The 24680-nt window shown below is 40.6% G+C and overlaps 1 protein-coding gene across 2 annotated transcripts in view; it reads left to right on the plus strand.

Moving 5' to 3' along the window:
• The first annotated feature begins 2403 nt into the window (after positions 1–2403).
• Positions 2404–24680, plus strand: part of LOC106112738 (ras-related protein Rab-10-like) — a 31237-nt gene continuing 8960 nt past the window's right edge. The window contains exons 1-5 of one of the 2 annotated variants that reach the window (XM_055799970.1): positions 2404–2686; positions 8791–8851; positions 9913–10051; positions 18392–18481; positions 24055–24156. In XM_055799970.1, the coding sequence (XP_055655945.1) occupies positions 2524–2686; positions 8791–8851; positions 9913–10051; positions 18392–18481; positions 24055–24156 (555 nt within the window). In that variant the 5' untranslated portion in view covers positions 2404–2523. The remainder of the gene's footprint in view (positions 2687–8790; positions 8852–9912; positions 10052–18391; positions 18482–24054; positions 24157–24680) is intronic. The other variant, XM_055799969.1, reaches the window with a different exon arrangement.

Raw genomic sequence — 24680 nt, forward strand, 5'->3', positions numbered from 1 at the left:
AGGTGCCACAATAAAGACAAAGTCTTGTGGTATATCTATAAACCAACATGCTGCCCACATGCATACATCTTCCAAACCCATGCCAGAGCATCCATCTACAGGACAAAGCACCAGCCTTGTCCTCGCTCCTGCAGCTGCACTGACAGAGGGACTGGAGAAGGATTGATGCACAGCTGGCTGGAGACACCTGCCTGTTGTTGCAGATGTTAGATTATCTGTAAGAGTTACAGATTGTCCGTATACATCATCACCTCTGATCCAGGAGAACTACAAGAAGATGCTAGCACCCTGTCATCACTCAGATCTCGGGTAATCAAGAGTAGCTTCAAATTTCTGCATGGGGAAGCAGAACTTCACAGGGCTGCTGAGATAGAAGGGGATGCTAGCAGCATAGGAAGTGTTCTGGTTTATGAAGTCCAGTCCTTCCCTGTTACAGATGGTTATAGCTTCTCTAACAAATTCATCTTGTTCTGCCTTTATTAAGAATTTTCTCCAGACACCTCAGTTGCAAGAATTTTCTGAAATACCATTAGAAACCTCACAATTTTCAGCTCAGCCATATTCATGCTCAGTGTGTATCTATTCACTCTACCATCCTTTTAAGTGACTTTTTTACCTCCTTATTGTTTCAGCCCTGACAGAGACATATTCCCTCCTAGCCTTGTTTTGTTAAACTAAGCCACACACCTGCAGCTTGTAGAGGACAGGCTCCCCAAACTCTTTCATAATGTGATATGTCAGCTGAAAGTGTCCTGTAGGGTAAACTTCTTCCACCAACAGTCACTCAAGAATGTATTCAGTCTCATCAATACACACCTCTTCTCTGTCCCTAATAGAAACACTTTGATGTCTTCTTTGGTAGTATTGGGGTTTTTACAGTCACATCTTAGAGGTCACTCCTAAAAAGAGCAGCTAACTCAGTAGCTGATTTTACCAGTCATTTCCTACTGATTATTTCCCAGCTTGTAGCAGAAATTCTCATTCTTCCAGAAACAAGAATCAAGAAACAAGTTGCTGCCATCCTTTGAAGATTTCCTACCACAAAGTCCTAAAGGTTTGTGGCTAACCAGTCCGATGCAGGCAAGTTGAGGTGCAGGTTGGTGTGTGGTTCAGAGCAGGGTAATGGGGAAATAAGCCTGCAATAATCCTTAGCCTTTGATAAGAGGACATCCTGAATCGTGCCAGGTGGAGCTCACCAAGTCATAAGTTGTCCTCCACAAAATGTATGTTACATCTACTGCTCTGTGATACATGAATTGATTGAGTAGTTGCTTGAAGTTTCAAAAATGAAGGTCTCAGAATCTGTCAGGAGTCATTGCAGGCCTAGACAGACACAAATATTTGTAAATGTCTGTTAGCACTTTTAATTCAAATACATCCCATTCCTAAATTTACAACACCGGACGAGTTCAATGTGCACATCAGCAAATGGCCAAGTGCCTTACAATTTGGATGATGTGGGATACTGGTAAAAACATTCCGACATACACTCTGCAAGTCTGCACTGAAGATATTTTATTATCTTTTTTTATTTTTTCTTTTTGTACATTACAGGTCACTTTGACTGTCAGATGAGAACGAATCAAAAGTGAAAAAGAGGAAGCTCTTAAAACTTACTTCCTCTGTCTGTAACGCTAGGAAGCAATGAGAAACCAGACTTTTATTCCTGTACTTCACAGGGGAAGCGTTACGGGGGTTGTGAAAGTTCCCTCTTTCCTCCCTGGAGATGAAACGTCATAAAAACCCCCGCATTTTTGCATAATTTCATAATCCTGATTCAGGGCAGTGGCTGAAGTGCGGCATGTGGAAGCCTGCGCAGGATCTGTAAGGGGTCTGATGTGGCCCCGCCACGCAGTGGGGTGGATGCTGCGTGCCAGCGGTGGTCACCTGAAGTGGCTGTCATCTGAAGTGGCTGTCATCTGAATGCAGCTGGTGGCCGCCAAGGGAGGGTGGGCGAGCACAGCCCGGCTGCAGTAGCCCCGGGGACCCGGCCACGGTGACTGCTCTGGGCTTGCTGCCGGCCACAGCATCGGCTTACAGCACCCCGCGTCAACCATTTCGGCCTCAGTTTTTAACTTTTTAGCAAACACGGGGATCAAATAATTCAGAGCTTGGCCGGTTTCGTATTTTGTATAGCACGTGCGCAGATTTTTGGTTGGCGTAACGACGGCGACATTCAGCCACACTGGGGAAAAAAAAAAAAAAAAAAAGGCATTATTCTCCTAATTATTCTTCAAAACCGGTTTAGAGCACCGCCCCTCACCCCGCGCCCCCCTCACCCCGCGTCCCCGCAGCCCAGCACGCCGCGACAGCATCCGGGGCTCCGTGCGGCCCGCCCCACCTGTGCGGGGCGGGGGGCGGCGGCCCCGCCGGAGATGGCGCCCGGCCGGGCCCGGCCCCCCCGCACCGTGGGCGGGGGCGGTGCCCGCTCCCTCGCAGCTGGGCGGCCCGCGGCGCTGCCGCCCCCGCCCCGCTCCACCCCGGCCGAGCCCGGCCCGGGCCGGCCGGTGCTCGGCGCCCGCCATGGCGGGGCACGGGCAGGGCGATGCGGGAAGGCCGGCGCTGCTGGTGAAAATCGTGATGGCCGGGGAGTCCTGCGTGGGGAAGACTTCCATCGTGCGGAGGTACACGGAGCCCGGCTCGCCGCCCGCCGGGGATTCCACCTCCTCCTACTTGGCCACGATCGGTGAGTGACCGCGGGCCGGCCCGCGGGCAGCCGCCCCCGCCGTCGCTGTCCCGCTGCCCCCGGCTGGCACCTGCCCGCGCCCCCCCGGCGCCCCCGCCGGCCCGCCGCCCCTCAGCGCCGCCGCCCGCACCCGCGGTGCCCGCCAGCCCGCCGCACGGCCTCCGCACGCCCGCCGCCACGCGGGGCCCGTCTCCCGGCGGCTGCGTGGGCACGGCCGCGCTGAGGGACTGGCGTGTGCCCCGCGGGGCCGGCGGTCGCCTGGCCGCCCGCTGCGCGCCCGCGCCTCGCCGCCCGCTCCCGGCTGCGCCTCCCGCCCGCAGGCCGCGGGCGCGCGTTTCCAGCGCAGCCTTCCCGGCGGCGGCAGCTCGGCGCTGCCGGTCTCGGAGCGGGCTCAGCGCCCTCGGTTACTGCTGCGTGGGTCCCGCCGCGACCGGCAACTTCAGCCTGTGCGGAGGTTTGACGGGGTGTCGGGAAACGCGTCACCCGGGCTCCGGAGCCGCTGCGTGCCGGCGGCTGCGCTGCCCTTGCTGTTTGTCTGGGACGTTCAGAACGATGTTAAACTTGGGAAGACAACTTGTTCCGAACTGTTTCTGGTTGCCCAAGTCTCCAGAGGGAGGCCCCGTTGCTGTACGCTGCCGTGGGTGCAGAGAAAACGGTGTCTGCCTCAGGGAGCTGTCAGACAGCAGCAGAACGCCCAGTTCAACTTTCATGCTAGAAAGGGATTTAACTTCGTGCTAATAACTTTAACGGTGTAAAGTCAAGGTATCGTCTACTGCAGGTGGCCACGTGCTGATGAGTAGAGGGGAGCCGCTGCCGCGATGGAAGCGATGAGCCGTGCCCCATCGGGGCGGCCCCTGTGCCGCACCACGGCGCTGCCTGCCCCGGGGCCGCAGGGCGCTCCCGCCGCGCTGTGCCAGCCCCACGGCGCGCTGCCTGAACACGTGTGCTGTGGTTTGGTTTGCTGCGGAGGTTTTGCCAATTTCTGATTGGGAAATTCAGATTTTTCAAAGTTTGCGCGTGTGTAAGAACTTTTTTTTCAATTTTTGTGCTGTTGAAGAGAGTGTTGAAGTATGCACGAGAAACTCTGTGTCCCTGCATTTGGAATATACATGGCTCTTACACGTTTTTCGGTGTGGGAGGAGTTGGCTTAACTGAATAAATAACAGTAGCTGTGGCTGCAGCTGGTCCAGAGAATACGTAACGTTCACGAGATGACTTGACCTGCCCACATGACAATGGCTGAACTTGAACTGCTTTTTATTTTCTTGCCCATTCTTGCAAAGCAGCTTCTGAATCTGACAGGAGCAAAAAGGCAACCGGCAGTGAAGTTGTGAAATTGATCCTTGTAACAGGCAACTTGTTGCCAGTTTGGCAAGGAGTCCCAAAGAATGGTGGTGAAAATAAACATTGGTTTTGTTTATGTGTTTTATATTGGAACACAGATTCCTGACCCTGAGGTTATTATTTTGAGGTGCAATTTCTTTTGCTCTTAATTCAGTCCACGACAGAGTCAAAAACTCGTGTATGGTGACGATGCTAAGAATATATATTCCAAGTTGTGAGTTGAAATAGTTCAAGGAATAGTTAAGACAACAGAGTTTTGTTACAGTTACAGACTGAGATTAACCTTACTAGTTTTATTACTGTTCCTGAAACCTATTCTTGAGAGATTTAAAAACTTAAAACAGATATTTATCTGAAATGTAAATGAATCATCCAAGTGTGGTATTTATTGTTATCTGAATGTGATTTTAAAGTTACTTCTGAAATGCTGTGTTCCATTTAATTCTATTTTAGGAGGTACGTTAGAGCTTAGACTTTTAAAATGAATGGCGTTGTGAGTGATGGCTTCCCAAAGAGTAATGTTGCAAGTGGAAGTTTCTTTTTCATGAAACAGCTACAACCAAGAAAATGGCCTGTAGGTCGTAGCTCATAATGGTGTAAATGAAGAAGACACAATGTAATGGTTTTTCTGCTCATAATGTCTTCTTCTTCTTTGTTGACACCATAAAAAAATAAACAGCTGTTTTCATCCGAATGCCTGTTTCATGCAGGCTCAGTCAAATGATCCTTATCTGTCATGCAGCCTATTGAATGCTTACCTGATGTTAATTGATTTTTCACCCTACCTGTTCAGCTGTAACAGTTATTCGAGTAGATGGAAGACTATCCAGGCTGTGCAGTCTCGCCATCCAAGTTCCCTGACAAAATCATGCACCAGCATCTTCCTCAACGTCAAAAGGTTGTAGGCACAGAAGTTAAAAGGTTGTTGAAAGTCTTGTTTCTGCGTCATCATGAATCACAGGTTTGCGTTACTAGGGAAAATCCTAGCGTTACTGCAGGGGGAAAATAACCCCAAAGATTTTATAGTAGGCTTCAGTAGTGGTAAACTTCTCTAAAATGATGTATTGGGGGGGGGGGGGGAGGGCAAGAAAAAAAAATGCATCCACAGTACATTTTCATTTAAAGCTTTTTATGCAGCACTTAAATACTCAAGGCTGGGTGCCCTTCCTCCTTATCAGTTACACAGTTTAGGTAAACTATACCCAGTTATAGTTTTCTAATTAAACTTCTATTCATCGTAAGGTAGATGCATTGTATTATGAATAGACTATAAAGAAGAAATTTTTGTTTAAACAATGGCATTGCATATAAAGCTATAGAGAAGGTTTATGAACAAAAAAACCCCTTGTATACAAGTGAACAGGATTGTGATCTCACAGGATGTGAGGTTCTTACTTTGCTGTATTACAGTGGCTCTGGTCTGGCAGCATGCATGTTTTCTGTGAGAAACATTTCTGTAGAGGTGTGAATCCTCCCAAGTCTGTCATAGTTGAAAGTCGTGTAACTCCCGTTGTAGGACTTTTTTTAAAAAAAAGTTAACTTAATTTTGACATTTTCCTCAAAAGGAAACTTCCGCTTTTTAATGCCTACATTTACAAAAAGAAAAAAAAATTAAGAATGAAGTTGCAAATTCAGGTCATTTACACATCTGTTTCTAATGCACAATGAATAAGAGAACCAGCTCTGAAGTCTGTGTAGATTCCTTGATACTCGCTTCAGAAGGAAAGTAATGAACAGAAATGAACCATATTGAAGGTAAACATGTCCTGTGTTACAACACTTGTATTAATCCTCATCTTAATGTTCCTTGTTTTCTTTTTTACAAGGCTAGATTTTTTGTCACTTTTCTTTTCCTAACCATCTTATCCCATGAGTTGCTTTTCTTACCAAACCAGTAATTATCAGTGCTTGTGACTGCTCAGATACCACTCCAGATATTCCTTGACATGTACAGGAAAAGTCTGATTCAAGTAATGCACCAACAGCTAGTAAGGGTTAAGTATGTGTAGGAGTAAGAGGGTGTAAACTCAACCTGCAGCATCTGACTGGGTGCTTGCCCAGCCTGGGGAAGGGAATTGATACCAACTGCTGCCCTGTTCCCAGAGCACTTGCTGTGTGATGGTAAGTGGGCTAGGTAGAACCTGCACCTAGACATGTACCACCCTCTGTCCATGCTGTCACTGTTGCATGCTGCTAAGCTACACAAACTTGCATTTTCCCTGGATGAACATATTTTGTTAAGCCTTTTATATCAGGAACTTGCTAGCTGTATTGAGGTGAAAAGTGTGTTGTAATTTGCTTAGGCCGCTGCAGAAGACCTCTTTGAAGAGGACTTTTGCAGATGGCCAAAGGCTATTTATAGATACTGAGGGAAGAGTGGGGCAATTCACAGCTGAATTCCCCTGTGGCTGACTATTTTGATGCTGTTTAGACCTAATTGCCTTTAAGGTGCCTCAGTCCTAATATGGACATATTTATTAAATGGAATATAAAGAAAATAAATTATTCTCATGGCTATAAAACTTGGAAATAACAACTAGAGTTTGAACTTGTACCCAGCATACCCCTTCTTGGTTTTATTTGACAGCTTAAAAGAAGCAAGTACAAGCTGTAGCATTCAAATAACATTTATCTCAAGAGCAGTAATCAATGCTCGCTTTGTTTTGTTGATCATGTTGTATAATACATGGGCCTAAAAGCATCTGAAATCTGTGAGCTGTCTTTGGCATTGTATTTCTCATTTTTCTTTTCTGTCTTTCCAATTTGCTAAGTTTGCTGGAAATTTCATATAAAGACATGAACAATTCATGCATGCAGAACATATTGACTTCTGTTTTTCACTAACATTCATTGACCTTCTATGTCAATAAATTTTGAAGTTGACTTAAGAAGTCAATAAGCCTTATTTTAATTTAGATTAAGTTTTAGTCTGATTCAGCACTCTGCTTCCCTTTTTATAAATAAAAAAATGCTTATAGCAATTTATTATTAGAATGTGTGTCAACTAAGAACTGTTTCCTATAGGTCTGGGAATCCCTGGCTGGATTATAATTTTTTGCTGTATTCCCAACACACAATTTGAAAGTGACTTTCCAGCCTCCCAGTGTGTACTGTGTCCCTCTCAACTACTCTAACATCAATTGTAGAATGTGATACAGATAATTAAACAAAACCAAGTGAATTTCAGGAGCAGATGTTTTCCATCACATTGGAATTTCAACTTACATGAGCAAATTTAACTTAAATTACATTTCCATCTGACATTATTAATTCCATCAAAGAAGCTTTGTGTATTACTAACTACAGATACCAATTATATTATTTCATCTTTCCTTTCCGTTGGAGTTTCAATAAAAATTAATCAAGTGAAGGACATGATTATCATAATAATTTTAAAAATCTACTTAAACTTTTTTACCACATACACACAAAAATGTTAATAGCATTGGAATCACGTGTGTGAGAGTGTACTTGTCAAAGTTCTGTGCACCATACATCCATCGGTAAAAGGGAAGGGAGCATCTCCTCTACTGCATTTTTGGTTTACTGCCATGGATGCTTTCCTTTAGCAGACAGGTTCTTGCAAAAATCAGTGCAGTGGTATTAACTTAAAATTTTTGTGCTTTTTCAATCTGTTTAGTTCTTTCAGATGACATTACTACTAGTGAAAAGTCACTCTGAAGTCATGTTAAGTAACCATATTTTGACCTTACGGAATTTTGACCATGCAGTATGGCCAGCTATTGCAGTGTCACCTTAACTTCACTTCATATAATTGACCAAAATAGCCTTATTGTTTTTCAGTGGGGGAAAAAAAAGGAGCAGAGAAATGACTAAACAGTATTTTGGATTTCAGCAATAACGTAATTGGGGAAAAAAATGGCTAACTGTGAGGAAATGCATCACTCTAAACCAGCAGCTGATAGCTGGCAGGTACTATTATTAAGATTGAGGCTTCAACAACCCATAAATCCAGGTATCGTATACCACATTTGGAGTACTGATTTGATAATATAATAAAGGAAAACACTATAAATTGTAGGGAAAAGTATATTTGAGGAAAGATCTGTAGTGTATGTAGAGACAACATTCTGCACTGATTTTAAGTGCTAATGCTTGATTTCATCATTAGTACTCTGGATCTGGGATACACAATGATTAAGGCTGTAGACAATCCTCTTCATTTTGAATGAAATCCGGTGTATGTTCTAGTACAGCTAATTCCTATTCCTGTTCATGTAACCTAGATATCTAGATATCTTTTTTTTTTTTTTTTTTTTTTCTTTTAGGGATTTGGAAGTAAGGACAGGAAAATGGTAGTGTGCCTGTAAACAGTTTTGTGACATCTCTATCTCCCCATTCATTGTCACACTGTTGTGATGAAACTGGAAACAACTGAAATCACCAATATATTTGCCAAGTATTCTTGTGCATAGGCCATGAAACTGCTGTCATGTCACTTGCCTATTCATGGAGATACCTACATGTAATTTCAGAGTATCTGCACCTTCACTTTGACTTGCCCCTCCATTGCTTTGTATTGGCATTGCTTTGTATTGTATTTGTGTAATGTATTGGCACATAGTTCTTTTCATCATTGAATAATTTCCTTTTACAACTCCAGTTTTGAATCTGTATTCTTTGTTTGATATAGTTCCTTTTCATTTTCTGTTCAAAATTGCATGAGAGCTAAGAAACAGTCTTCAAAGGGAATCTTATGTTACTATGAGAAATGTTACAGATTTTCTTCTTTCTTCTAGGCATTGATTTTAAAGTAAAGCCAGTAACATTTAATGATACGAGAGTGAAACTTCAAATATGGTAAGTTTTAATTTATATCACAAATGAGAACCAGCTAAATTACATTACAGCATGAAAAATCTCATCTGCTGTTAATTGTGTGTCTTCCTAAAGTTCAATTGTTCCTACTAGGTCATTTTAAAATTTGAATTTGGCCTAGGGGAGCATATTTTTTGTAGCAACTAATGGAAGTTAAAAAAAGAGTTGTTGTTAAGTTGCTTTAACAATAACGCTTGCAGCGTACAAACAGTGCAGATCTACGATCCATATTAAGTATATTTAATTGCATAGAGTTACAATCTATATACAATCTAAATAGAAGTTACAAAACAAGAAAATTCTACATTTCATTACCCATCAAATGCACATTCAAAAAGGTCACCGAGGGACAGCTAGTAAGATGAATCTTTGGGAGCTTACACTCTGGTTTTTGATTTTGAAGTTACTTCTAAAGGCTGTATAGGCTACTGACAGCCATCTCTCCAGGCATCCAGTACTGGAGGTTGTCTATATTTACCAGTATTTAACCTCAAGGAGTAACTCTGTACAGGAATTATCTGACTAGTATTAGACCTGCTTCATACAAAAGTCTTGGAGGCTTGTTTACAGCTTCTTTAAGGCATAATTATGTGTAGGAATTTCTGCATCCCGTTGTTTTATAGCTTTTTCCCAAAACCATCTTACTGTCTGTGTCACAGTTTACAAAGGACTTGTCAGAATATGGAGTGTCATCTGACTCCTGCAGTGCTTGTACTCCAGATTTATTTTTTTATCACCTGAGTTGTATTTGTCTTAATGATTATAGTGGGCATGTGGTGGGCTTGAAGTTACACTCAGACTTCAACCACTGGTTTAGCTTCCCTAGTGGGGCTGTATTATTCAGAATAAATTTCCAGTGTATTTCTTTCACTGCTGTATCTGGCACCCAGATTTTCTCTCATCCTTATATTTTCTTGTTCCTTTCATTAGGATACACCATTCAGAATTTGAACAATACTCCTTAAAACAAGTGGGTTTTGTTGGGGATTCTGCAGTCTGATCATCTTTTGTTTGTGTGTGTGATTTCTTACTATTTCTTTCAGGGATACTGCTGGCCAGGAACGATTCCATACACTTAGTACTAGCTATTTTCGTGGTGCTCAAGGCTTTGTTCTTGTATATGACATCACAAATCTGGACAGTTTTCAAAGTATAACAAGCTGGATGAAAGACATCCATGAGGTAAATATATCTAACAGTGGTTGATCTCTTTAATGAAGGTAGTTAACAAGTTACTGCAGTTAAATGGTTTAAATGACTGCGTGAGATATATTGTTGTTACTTGGGCTGTATGTTTCTAACCAGAATTTCTTACATTGAACTCAGCACACAGTATGATAGTAGGATTATTGTTATGTGAAACTGGAGTACAGTGTAGGTTATCCAGGACAAGCCTATGGTGATGCAGAAGTGTTTTCTGAAGTACTTTTAAAACATAGCTTCCAATCTGGTTTTGTACATGATGGGTTATGGTGCTTTTGTCACTGGTGTGGCTATGCACAAGCCAGTCTCTGTGAGCTCATCCCAGGATTTTAATTGGCTTCCGTGTCAAAATTCCATATCATAGCCAGTGATTTCACTTTCCTAATTTCATTACTTCAGTGTAGTTACCTCATCCCAGGAATCAAAAGGAACAAATAAAATGAAACATCCTCTTTGTCCTCGGTGGATATTTGAGAGGATGATTTCAAGACGGGAACTGGAGGAGGAAAAGGAGAATCCCTTTTTGGTGGCAGCGAGCTGTTGGGTTAGCTCAGCTGCTTGTGGTACTGCAGCCAGAAACACGTGTCTTTATGTGACATGGGAAGTGATTCAGCAGCACGTGGCTGCCAGACGGAGAGCGTGTTCCCACCTCCCTTCCTGCTCCTGAATGCTGGCTCCCACTGTGCTGCTGCTGGAGGTGCTTGTTGGAGCTCTCAGAGGTTCACTCTGACTTTCTAATGTGGTAGCAAACTAATACAGCAAAACCATTTGGATGGTTTTCTGCTCCATCACTGAGTTTCAGAGGTTCATAGAAAGGTCTGACAGTTACTGGAATTGGTGCAAGTAAGCAGGTAGGAGTAGGAATGTCAGGAGAAGAACGTGTGGAAACAGTGTGAGGGAGGAACCAGAGAGGGAGGAGTGGACAAAGCCCTTAGATAGCAGATCATTCAGCTGCCTGTAACCTTGTTCCCTGAGTCTTTATTGCTGGGTCTCTCTTGGTGTGTTTGCTGTTAGGTAGAGGCAGGTCAGTTTTAGAATAGATAGTTCAGCTGGAAGGGACCTATAACAATCGTCTAGGCGCCTGACCAAAAGTTAAAGGTCGTTATTAAGGTCCGAATGCCTCTTAAACACTGACAGGGCATTGACCACCTCTCTAGGGAGCCTGTTCCAGTGTTTGACCATGCTCTTGGTAAAGAAATGCTCCCTAATGTCCAGTCTAAACATCCGCTGGTGCAGCTTTGAGCCGTTCCTGTATGTCCTATTGCTGGGTACCAGGAAGAAGAGATAAGCACCACCCACTCCACTTCCCCTTTTCATGAAGTTATAGAGAGCAATGAGATTCCCCTAAGCAGTAGCATGGATGTTTGTAGTTAGCATACTTGTGTAAGTTAGTGTGCTTGTGTACGAGTCAAAGTGAGGTGGTGGTTTTTGTTAATTAAAATCAAGTAACCATTCAGGCAGTTTTTGTAATACTCTGTGAACTGGTAGGAATGTGGTATGATGGATGGGAGAGATCGTCTTGAGAAAGCAGGCTCAAAATAAAACCATCCAACACATCCTTTTCTCTCTTCACAGCTTCAGTATATGGATGAATAATGAACTACACGTGGTCGTATATCCAATAATATATACATAGGCTATCTTACACTCTTGGTAAAACATTACCTCAGTATTAAGAACGTTACTATGGTGACCTAGTATGTCATTATCCTTGGCCTTAGAGTCATCTTAAAAGTCTTAGTAGCAACAGAGCCAAACTTCAGTAATGTGTGACAAAGGAGATTTGACTTCCTGGCTTGTCTGCACGCACTTCAAACTAACACCCGTGTTTTATTACTTCGTTAATAAAAGCATGTGCCCTTCTACTGTTAGGCAAACCAACAAAAGTCCTAGCCAGACATGCCAGTGGTGGTAAAATTTCACAATTAGGTAAGATTTAACTCGGCACATGGTATGATAGTAGGTTTACCGTTCCCTGAAGCTGAAAATGCAGATAATCCATATATATCCATTTTTATATATATCTATATATGCATTATTTATCTATCCACATCTATATATGCATTATTTATCTATCCATATGCATAAATTTATATATAAAATACAGATCTGTCTTCACACTGCCTCCAAAGGGGTTATTTTTTCCTGTCATCTTTAACTAGATCAACAGGATGGTTGATTCAGTGGGCTAAAAAGCACAACCATAAACACAAAGAAAGTATCAGGACTGTATGGCTAGGATGAAGGCAAGGATGGGACAAGCTCTAGTAGCCGCCATACAGGCTTAGATCTGCTTAAGTCAATCAGGAAATCACACCTGCACAAACCTGCTTTCTGTTCGTGACACATAAAAGCTTTTGTGTAAACAAGCTCAAGCTATTAATATTTAGACTGTTTAATCTTAAATCCTGAAGGTACTTTGTTAGTTTAAAATTTTAAAGAATGGAAAAATACTCAATTTAAAACAATTTCTGGGAATGTAAATTGCATGATTGATTGTACCAATCTGAACGTAGCAATTAGTGAGTGTTGTAATAGAGCTAGATAATAATAAAAAATTTAATTCAGTCCTAGTGGGATATCAATTTCTGAAGTGTCTTGGTGAAAATATATGGGGCCATTCACTGCAAAATAAGTGTTTTTAAGCAATAACTGTTAAAACACAGGGCATTTCATGAAAATTAATTACTGGAGGTTGGTGACATTCCCTACATTTGCTTTGGTCTGTGAATGCAAACTAGTATTTAATTTCCCGCAAATAAATGCCCAGTGTCAAAGTGGCTGTTGTTACAGCACCCTTTAAGATGCGCAAGGGTAGAAAAATTAAATAAAATTTTAAAAGGGAAACAGATTCAGGTTTCAGTAAGCACCAGACTAATAGGTAATGTGAAGCTTGCACCTGAACCATTCAAACAGGATTTTTTGAGAAAATTCAGTTACCACATTTTTTAATTCTTTGTACATAGAGACTTTAAAGAGAAAGTTTTCTAAAAAATCTGTTCAGTGTGCTAAGCCATTTTTGCAACAGTTGAAAATAACAATCTAAGCAATTTTGCATTCCTAAAAACTCCATTGATTTTATGAAAACTGGCCAGTCAGTGCTATTTCAATCGGATTACCAGTAATGTTCTTATTGTATTTCAATTATTTTAAGCGTGGAATACAGCAACTTTCCTGTTAAAAATGAATTACTGTTCAAGGGAGTTCAAGACACGAATATGCTGCCATATCTGTACTGTTGTAAAATTTGTATTCACAACTAGAGGAAACTAAGTAACATGACTGTACTTAAAAAGCTAACTAGAAAAATATACTCACAGATTAATATCTTAGGACATTATTGGCAAATCCAATACAGGTATATTGGATTTGTAATGTACTCATTAGGAGCATAATAATTGCAGGGAAATTACTTTAGAATCTGGAACGATTCTTTATTTGTAGGATCGCGGGTCATGTCCAATTTATTAAGGTGTTCCTCTTGTCCGCTGACATAGTTTCTTGCTACTGTATGCAGCTGTTTTAAAAAGCTGATTCTGTTTGGCCTTTAAAAATTAAATACAAGTAACCGTGTATCAAATCCATTTGCAGAAAACATTTATTTCAGGATGTTTTGAACAAGGTTCCAGCTAACATATTGGCAAAAAGTTCCTTACAGTAGTGGTCAAATGCTCAAACAGATGCCCAGAGAGGATCTGGAGATACTTGAAACTCGGTTCAACTAGGCCTTGAGCAATCTGACTTGATTTTGAAGTTGGCCCATCTTGAAGCAGGGGGTTAGACCAATGACTTCCAGAAGTCCTTGCCAATCTAAATGACTTCATGACTCACATATAGCATCTGAGTCTCCAAAAGCTTTTGATGTAGATGGTAGGTCCTAGTTGCCTTTTAAACACATTGGACTCGTTTTCATTGTGCCAGTCTCCTGGTGTGGCTGTGAAGGTGGCATTATCAGTTTCTAGCAATTACCTGTGTGCTAGCAGGGAATTTCCAGCACACAAGTTTCTGCAAGGAGAAGATAAATTCATTTTCTCATGCAGTAGCAAGGCTTGGTGACATAATTTAGTGTTCTTGGAATGCATTAGCTTTCTATTTGTGCTACCTGAAGAAGCGACCCTTCAACCAAGGATATGAAATGTATGGGTATGTTGGGTTACTGCCATTTTTGCATAGTGCCTTTTTTCGGTTCTGTTCATTTGATGCATATGAGAGTTGGGATACTGGACTGTCTTTTAGTGTTTCTGTATCATACTTAAATAAAAACAGCACAGCAATCTGCTTTGCAGTTAGTTCAAATTAGTAAAGTTTAACTTCAAACTTTTCTGAGTTTTACTTCGTCAGATGGGAAAGCTTGTCAAAAGGCTCAGATTGTTCCAATTCATAGATGGGTTTGTTGTTGTAGCTCTGATTAGAACTGAAAATCCTTGTTCTTGTTGCTTTACTAAATTGATTTATCTCTAATTCCAGATTGGTTGCAGGACAAATTGGTTTATATCTAGTTGCATCTAAGTTTGCTAATAGACAAACAAATTTCATCATTTGTTTACTTCCACTGAAATCCTGGAAACTAGGCATTTATTACTGAGGCCATAAGGTGGCACTTAGAAAAATACATGGAAAGAGATTATGTATGGGAATCATAATAGGAACATTGCCATGTGGTGCTGTCAGAGAGACTGTGAGGACAACGTATACCTAACAAATTACTCTTCATTAATACAAAAGATAAGTTTCTAGGGTCATTGTCTAGCGAGTAGGAAGAAGAAACACTCCAGCTTTATGGCCTTCCCCAGCTCTGCCTTCATCTTGCTGTGCGACTGTGTGTATCCTCTTCAGATTTGAAAAATTACATTAATGATACATGTCTTTCTCAAATACAAATACTGTGGTGTATTTAATCAGGTATGGATTTTCAATTTCACTGTTTGGACCTACAAAGAAACTTCTGTTCCCTTTTCAAGCTGTAATCAATGAGTACCCAAATCATGCAGCCCTGCATAGCTGCGCCCTCGAAATGTGGTGGAGGGACAGGGTGGTGATTCTGTAGGACCCATCACTGGACAGACAGCTTCATACAACAAGGAGTGTGGATGAGCTGGTAATTACAGTCAGTTTGCTGCAGGGGAGGCTGAGGCCAGCCGTTCATGGTAGGGTCTGTGCTCACCCTTTAAAAAGTGAAGGGATAGTTTCTTCCAATTACAGGTAAGTACAAATGTGATGTAGTTCTCTTCCAGCAAAGGTGTCTGTGCTACTTTTGATACTCACATGAATTCACAGCACCTTTTTGAAATAGTTTCCCTGCAAAATGAGAACAACTGCAGAAAAAAAGACCTAAAAATTGAAAAAAATCCAAATTACATACAAAAGGGATGAGCGAGATATTTTCCCTTTTGCATTTTTGATTTCTGTTAATAGCCACATAGTGAAGCAGTAAGTTGGTTATTTACCTGGTTGGCTGCACAGGCTCGGTGAAGGTTGAGCAGTACGGTGATTAGTGAAGAACATGAATGGATGGCGCCTGTCAGAGTAGGCTGCTGAAGCGCACCATGGTACTGTGGTGCGCGAGTCCAGTGTTACCTGTCCGGTCCATGGCACTGCTGCATTTGAGGCTCTGGCCCTGCTCAGTCGTGTGGCCACCAGGCATGGCAGCCTGGCTCCCACGGCTCCCAGATGCAGCTGCTGGGAAATCCCTTTGCCAAAACCTGGTGAGTCCAAGCTCTGTCGGATGCTTCGAAAAACTTGGTCAGTCTCAAAAAATCTCTCTGCTCCAATTTTCTGAGAGAAATACAGTGCTGATACTTGCTTTTGGGGCATTGTAAAAAATATAGGCTAGGTTTTCTACAAATTGAGATTATTTTAAGTTTCAGTAAAATGTGACACTTGAAATTTAAAACCAGAAGAAAAACTGGAGAAAGTGAAGCAAAGATCTGGATGTATTTTTGAGATACCAAGAGAAAGCGCCCTTTTTTTTTTCTTTTTTGGGATTTTTTTTTGGTTTTTAATTTCCGGAAATAAAACCTTTTTGCCTTGATGAAATTGATGAAACTTTAATAGTATTTTTCCATGACACGGAAAAAAAGTTTTCCTGACTGTATTAGCTTAGTCAATGCTGACTTGCGTAATAGCATCTTAACAACTGTGAAATAACCATCCTCTTTAGCTATACATTTTGCATTTGGAAAGCTTATTCCTGAGCTATAAATAGGATGAAAATACACAGTGAGCTTTTGGAAGCACTAGAGAGCCATATTTTTGGCCAATTCAAATCAATGTACCTCTGCAGGGTTTATGCCAACTGAGCACTGAGTCAAACTTCTGCCTAGTCATATTGACTTAATTTTTTTAAGACTTCATCTACATAATCAGTTTTCAGAATTTTAAAATGGATGTCATTTTGGTGTAGTCTTTAGTTTTCTAAAAGCAAGAAACTGCAAGATACCATCTTTAAAAAAGGAGTACTTCCAGTGCTTTGGTGGAGGATCCAGTCAAAGTGAAGATACATTACTGCATTATATTGATGTTGCTGAAATAAATACTTAAGTGATTGGTGATACAGATAAATACTTATTGAAAGGCCTGGTACTCCTAACCTCCTTTAAATTTTGTTCTTATTTAAAACTGTTTAGAAAGAACATTTCTACTGCAAAAATGTGTACTGTTTGTACAGAAATAAAGTTACAGAATGAATGTGATGGTTTTGTACATACGGTATGTGAGTATTTCCCTTTGACTTTTTACTTCAGAGTGAAGTCAAATGTCACTTGTAAAACATTCAGCTACATAACAGTCTTCTTACAAATAAAAAGCTGATTATGTGGTGAGATTGAATTGTCTGTTTACCCTATTTTAGGGACTGATGTATGTGTTTTTATGTAGGAGGGCCATTGACCTTAGTGAGTAAAGCTCCAGGGCATTCTGAAACAGCCAACATTTTGGTCTATTAATCCAGGTTAGATTGATTCATTATTTTAGGCCTGTACTTTGTACTCTTGTGTTAAGCTTACTTCATTTTAATACTGCATTATCCTGAACATCAGCTGTGGGTATGAAATAAGATTAGCTGACTCAAAAATGAGAGTAGATTAAAAAAGATGAAATAGTGTTCCGTAATAATAAATTGTGCCTACTGCTGTACTCTTGAGATGAGGCAACTTAGCTGTAGAAGTGCAAATAGACTAAAAATAATGATTCTCTTATCCTTTAATGAAGAGAGGTTTTTCTTTGCATTTCTCTGAAGGGAGGGACATGTCCATGTGTATGAGTGCTGGGGAAGCGGATTGTGCCTAATTTTGTTTTATGGCAATGTTATAAAAATTAAGACTTCAACAGAGATCAGAGTCCTTGTAGAGAGCGCCCTTGTAGATAGCACCCTTGCAGGAAGATCTTCAGGCTTTTTGAATCATCAGAGAAGCTGTGTGAACATGTACTTTCAAAATATAACCTATGGGATCAAACTATGTTAGCTTTAATTGTTTCTAGGTTGAGACTCTCGGCTTCCTCCATGGAAGCACCAAAAGTGGTTTTAAATATTACGATTTTCACAACAAATGTCAGTTTTCAAATTCCACATGCTGTTGTAGAACTGTTCCCTTTCCTTTTCATTATTCCAGTCATGTATAGTTACGATGGCTTATCTTAAAATAACACTGATGTAAAGCACCCAGTGCATTTCACAGTCATCATGTATGTAGCTGTATTAGTGGAACGAAGGATGGAGACAAGGTCAAAAAGCTAGGTTTTTCTTCCTTTTCAAATCAATGAGGGTTTAAAATTTTACTTCATTAAAAATCTATCGCCTTCTTCCAAGTGTCTTGGAGTAATCAAACTTTTATGTTGAGTTTGAACACTTTGAATGTAATTTTACTGTCTGTGTGCAAAAGTGAAGCACAGAGAAGTGCTCTTTCAGGTACAGCAAAATCCTTCCTTTTTACTTGTGAGTGCTGGATATAGTCCTGACTCATGCTAATCCATGAACCCATTACTTTAGGGAGGGCAGCGTCTGTGAATTCAGGGCATTTCCAGTCACTTTAAAGCTTCAAGATGGAGCATTCATCACAAGATGGTGCCCATGCACCATATACTTTATGCCTTATGAAAAGGGTTAGAAATTATCCCTGGTACTTGCAAGTGGCTTTTTTCTGCTCTTTGCAATCTTGCTGTTTTCCTCCAGATCCCAGTAACTGATGGAAAATACTTCCACGTATGAAAAGGTTGGGGCAGAATTTAGCCTTTACTGTCAAGGAAATAAAGTGTTGAAGGCTGGTGTGAGCAGAAGGTGAAGGGCTTTTGTTGTTACTTATTAATGCTCTTCTCTTTTAGAAAGCAGGTGATGAAGTGGACGTAATACTGTTGGGCAACAAGTGTGACAAGGAGTCAGAACGTGCAGTTCCAAAACAGAAAGGAGAAAAGGTATCACTGGTACTTTATTTGGGTTCTCCTCAGTATCTTAGTATGCAACTGTGACCTGTTACACTGAAAGTGGTAAAAAGCTCCTGAAATCCAAATATTCTATTAAGAGTTGCTCCAGAAGAGCACCTGTGGAGTTCTGGGGTGTTTGGTGTTGTTTTTTTTTTTTTTAATATATGAGCAGAAATATATTAAGTTACTCCTAGCTGATTTGTTTAGAATATTGGTTTTTATTTCAAAGGTTAAAATGTACTTTAAATGTTTTAGGTGTTACAATAGTAATTGTATATTTTGAATTAAAAATAAAAATATTTTAGGGTCTGCATTCTCAGAGTGCTGTTGTAATGTGGAATACTAAAATGCATAATACATTTTGCATAATTTTTCTGGTATCACCCATCTGATTTTTTTGCTACAAGCTTGACAATAAAGAACAATTCTAGCAGCCTGTGTATAGTGATCTGCATCGTCCATGAATAGCCTTAAGTAATACTTGGCAGATATGTTTAGGGAATATCCAGCTTCCGTGGTCTAACTGTGTGTGTGTCATAAAGCTGAGACTACAGGAGAATTTATACCTGCTGACCATGTGTAGGGGAAGAGCAGGTGTTAAGTGGGGAGTGCTGTTTTAAAGGTGATGGCAAATTACTGTCACTGAGAACTAATGAGGAAATCCAGGACCTGTGCTATGGCAGAAGAAATGGTGATACTGGCTAAATGTGCCTATATACCAGTAAATTTTGCAACTGCAGACTGTATGCATCTGTTGTCTGGAACTTGGAATGAGCCCTTCTGGCATGCTTTCAGGCATGGTAAGTCAGGCAGGACATACTGTGTTTGAAGTAACAAACACTGATAATTTCTTGTCAAGTATATATCACACATTAGGGAAAGTTTGAAAAATAGCATCACCTTTTCAAGAGCATTACAAATAGGAACTTTTGAAAGTTCATTGTTTGTATGCGAGACACAAGCAGTAAGGTTGCTGAAGAATACATGTATACTCTCAAAGAATGCAGTCAGAAATCTAGTCACTGGATGCATGTGCACAAGAGGGCAGTAGCAGGGTTTTGCGTATGGTATTAACCGTGACATTTTCTGACTCCTGTGTACTTAACCATACAATCAGTTTCTCTTAATGTAGTGGTTTTTTCAGAAACAAATCATTACCTCCTCACCAATAGGTCTCCTTTCTAGATTTGTCTCGTTTTTTGAGGCAAGGCAACTCTTCAGTTATACTATTTCTTCCTTTAGTGTGATTTACAAATGCTAAAGTCTGACTGAACCAGATGGAGAAAGATTCCATTAGCAGAGAGAGAGACTTTTTGTCCTCTCGCTCCAAAGAAGAAAATGCCCTTATTAAGAGGGGAAAATAGTTTGATACTAACTCTACCACATAATAATTCATACTTAAATATTTTGTATTACCCTATGAGTATGAGCTGTAAGTATTGTTCTGTTCAGAGTCTTACAGGGAAGAACGCTAGATTCCTTGGGAATCTTACCATCTATGTTGGCATTTCTGTAACAACCTGTCATAACTGAATGGCCATCATGCCACTTCATAGACTAATTTAATGCTGAGAAATGTTTTTTTTTCTTTTGTAATTGTATAATTTTGACCACTCAAAAATTGAAAGTTTTATTTCAACACACTGAAGTATTTTCTTGTATTAATAGCTTTTTATTCGTTTTGACAAACGTTTGAACTCAACCTTCTTGGTCTCCTCCATCCTCCCCGCCCCACCTCCCCCCCCAACATTACCTTTTTCTCCAAAAAATGAATAAAAATATTGAAGGTTATATGACTTGGTAGAATGTGGCCATTTTTCTCCTTTCAGATCTTTATAACAGAAAAAGCCAAGTAAAATACTCTTTCTGGTTTGGTTTTTTTTTTGCTTTTGCTTGTCTTCATGTGCCTGACTTCAAAGCTGATTTTACAGGTACAATACAAATGAAAAAAAAAAAACCAAAAACATTCTTCACAGTTCTAGGAGTATTTCAGACACATCTTTCTGATTCAGCACTAAAAAATCATAGCAGCACTTTGCTAGGAAGCGGTATATTTTAAGTTAAAAGAAATGAACAATTGTAATTACATTTTACCTTGGAAGAGATACTGGCATTACTTATTTTGTTATTGTAAGAGCTTATTTCACTCAAGATCTCTAAACTGTTGTCAAGGATAACATAAAATAACATTTCCCAGCAGCATAATTCCCATAGGTTTGTAAATGTATTTAGGTATTTTATTTATGCATCTATTCAAGAGATGCTCCCAAAGGCAACAAAAAGTAGTTCTTTGAATGTGCCTTTCCAGTTTCTTTAGAAGAGGGAGTAGCCAAAGCTGTCTTCATACTTCCAACTGCTTTAACACTGAACTGTTGGGGTTCTTTTCCATTTCTTTAGAGGACTTGCTTGCCACAGTACTTAGCAGTATGCAAGGTGAATTCAAATAATACATGCATTAATCTTCTCTGACCAATATTGTGCACACACAGAGAATATGGGGGTGCATTGATAGGTGTAGTAGGCAATATAGTAACATGATACAGAGAGGAGGCTGAAGTACTCAAGTTCTTTTTATTTTATTTTATTTTTATTTTGCATTGGTCTTCACAGATGGAGCTTGCTCCCAGACCTCTGCATGTACTGTTACGGTTCAGGAAGGAGCAGGTCAGTCAGCAGTGGGGAAGCACTGGATTAGGAACTGCTTAGGAAAGTTGGATGCATCCACAGACACGATGAAGTTCACCCACTTGTGCTGAAAGAGCTGGTCAGGGTGAGTGGGGCCACTGTCAGTGAACTCTGAAAAATCATGGTGGTTGGGAGAGGTCCCTGTTGACAAGAAAGATGCCAGCATGAGACCTATCTTTAAAAAAGGCAAGGAAGAGGGTTCAGGGAACTGTCAGGGGACAGGTTCAGTCAGCCTTTCTTTAGTCAGTGGAAGGATCATGGAGCGTATTGTCATAAAATCCTTTTCCAAGGAAGTAAAGGACACAAAGATGATCTGGAATGGTCAGCGGATGACAAATTGTGCCTTACCACCCTGGTTGCCTTCTATTGATGCCAGGAAATGACTGTGCGAACAAGGGAATAGCAGTGGTTATGACATATCTTGAATTTAATAAGGCTTTTGTCACCCTCCCATGGCATCCTCACTTGGAAGCTGGGAAGTGTGGCCTGGACAGGTGGACCATTAGGTGGACTGAAAATCAGCTGCACTACCAGAGGCAACGGACAGCAGTTGAAGGCTGTGTGTCTAGTTGGTAATTATGGGCAGAGTACATTGGGTGTCTAGAGGGGCTCACATTCAACATACATCAGTGATCTGGCTGACGATACAAGGAGATTTGCATGTGATGTGAGGTTGAAGGGTGTGACTGGCACACCAAATAGGAGAAAACCAGTTCTGTGGGACCTTGATAAACTTGAGAACTGAGCCAATAGAAACATCATGAAATGCATTAAGAAGTGCAGAGATTTACACCTGGAATCGAATAATCCCAGGCATGAGTCAGTGCCCTGCTGCAGAGCATTTGGTGGGTTACAGTGAACACCAGCTTGAATATAAGGCAATGGTGTTCTCTCATCGCTTAAAAGCATGCTGGGCTGCATTGGGACGATAATGGATGCTGGTGAGATCTGGTGAGATTATTAGCCCCCCCCCTATTTAATGCTGGCAAGGCCACTTGGAATATTATGTCCAGCTTTGGCTCCCCCATTTGAAGAAGAGTGTTGAGAAACTGCAGAGGGTCCAGCAGACAGCTAGCTACAAAGATGATTGGGGTCTGGTACCTGTAATCCACGAGGAGAACTGAGGGAGCTGGGTAAAGAGGTGGCTAAGGAGCAGTTACTGGTCCACAGCAATTGAAGTGTGGTTAGAGGAGTGACAGAAATAGAGACAGGCAATAAACCCAGGGGCAGTCCTGCTTGGGAGGTTCAGGCTGGAAATAAGGAGAACCAGCTGCACTAGAAGGGTGATGTAGCCGTGGAAGGGGTCCTATAAAAGTTAGGAGATTCTCCATCGGTAGTGGATTTCAAGACTTAGGTAGGCAAAGCCATGGCTGCCCCCATAGCATATGGGTAGTAGTCCCATTTCAAGTGGGTTTATTTTTCCAAATGATATCTGTGATTCCATGATTAAAATGATTTGTATTCATCAGAGTTTGTACATAAGTAGCATCTAGGAATCTGGTACATGACACAAGAAAGAAAAAAGGAATGTTTAATAGTAGATTCTGTGTACTTTAAAAGCTGCAAACTAGTCTTCTCCACTTTATTAGCCCAGTATTTTTTATGGTTTGTATTTTTCTTTGTGAATCATTATGCATCATTGTTTTGCATTGACATCTGCTAATAGTCAGATGATCTTAACTTTCTGTAACAAGTTGCTGCAGTACCAAAAACAGTTCGTAGCAGTCAGCTGGAGTTTTAAAATTCCTTATGAAGCAGTCTGTCTTAAAAAAGAGTCCAAATCTCATCTTTATATTCAAAATTACATTTTCTTACAGCATTTTGGAAAAGAAACCATTTTGCTTACTTTTTTTCTACCTTTAATATAATCTTTTATTATATTTTGACTAAAACTTGGAAGTCCAGTGCTTGCACCTTCATGCCTGATTTTGGAATTTTTGTAAAGCATTGATTTGTTACTTCTAGAACTCATTGAAAGCAAACATAATTACCAATATAGGCTTTTTATCCTGATGGAGAGCCTTCCAAATAAACCATTGCCTGGGATTGCCTTCTCCAGATGTGTCCGAGAAGGGATCCATTGCAGAGGGAGTAAATACTTTACCACTATGTTTTTCTGGGAGATGTTATTCCCACCTTGGCCCCGTCCCTTGGGAGGCAATGATGCAACTGTTTTTCTTTTTTTCCATGTATTCCACTCTATACTTTAGAAAATGATCAGGACCTTAAAAAGCTTTGAATACGTTGGGTTTTTTTCCTCTCATACCAATGTATCTGTAAGAGAAATACATTGGAGATGAGAGAGCACGAGTAAATTAAATAAAATCAACCAATGTAAAGACTGCCCTTTTCTTCGAAGTATTTTCTCTTTTCTATTACCATCATACATTTTTGCATACATATCTGTTCTTTGCTTGCCTTTTATCTCTGTGCTTCACTCTCTCTGGTCAAAAGGATGATCTGGTTTTTTATATTTCATCACGCCTCTTTTACCAGTGTTCTTGTCAAATTTTTTTTCTATACTTTTCTACAGGCACTCCATTAGTTTCCTCTAAATAATTGCCTAGGAGACAGTTCATTTTCCAAATAAATCAAAATATGGGAACAGACTCATTAGAGTTTATTCTTATTTACAAGTAAAGATAGGTTAAAAAAGCTGTTTTCAAAATGCAAAGGTTTAAGGTGAATGTTTTTTAAGAGTTACCTGAAATTTATTAATGAGGATGAAAATAGAGCACTTTACTGAGCTGACATTTACTTAATCGGTGCTTATGTAGCATGTTAGAAGCTGTGAGAACACCTCCATATCTCCTACCATTAGTATTAGGAAGCATTTCTTTCCCTGAAGTTCATCCCGTTTTCTATGCTTTTTTTTTCAGCTTGCTTGGGAGCATGGAATACCCTTTTTTGAAACCAGTGCTAAAGATAATGTGAACATTGAGGATGCATTCTCAGTCTTGACTAATGAAATACTGGAAAAGGTAGGCTGCTTTTCTGAGTAGAAAGAAAATGGGACATTTTTCTTGACAGATTGGGTAAACAAAATTGTAAATACAGAAGTTTTTTAGCAAAGCACATCCAATGATGTTTTTGCATTATGGGGTTAATATTTTGGGGGGGATCCTGTAGCTGTAGACATACAGAGAAGAAATGTGGGGGAGAAGAATTTTGGGAGAACAGCAGAAGAAAGGAGCAGGTAAAATACCGTTCAGAGAGAAGGTGAAAATTCAGGAAAACCGCATTTGTGGCTTTCCTTCCCATGCTTTTCTTCAAGGGAGAAGTCACAGCTCTATAGTTCCACTTCTGTGCCAGGAAGGTCCCTTTTCCCTGTAGGTTTCTGCAGAGTATGCACACTGTGAAGGTACGAGTGGAGCGGACCTTTTATGTTCAGCTATCAAATGTTTTATTCAAAGTTCATAGCTGTTTGTTTGGATGATTTACGCTAGTACTTTTGAAGTTATTAGGACCTAAAGATTTGAGTTAATTAGGGGTAGAATCAATACTG

Source organism: Falco peregrinus, chromosome 3, assembly GCF_023634155.1.
Source record: "Falco peregrinus isolate bFalPer1 chromosome 3, bFalPer1.pri, whole genome shotgun sequence".
Taxonomy (NCBI): Eukaryota; Metazoa; Chordata; class Aves; order Falconiformes; family Falconidae; genus Falco; species Falco peregrinus.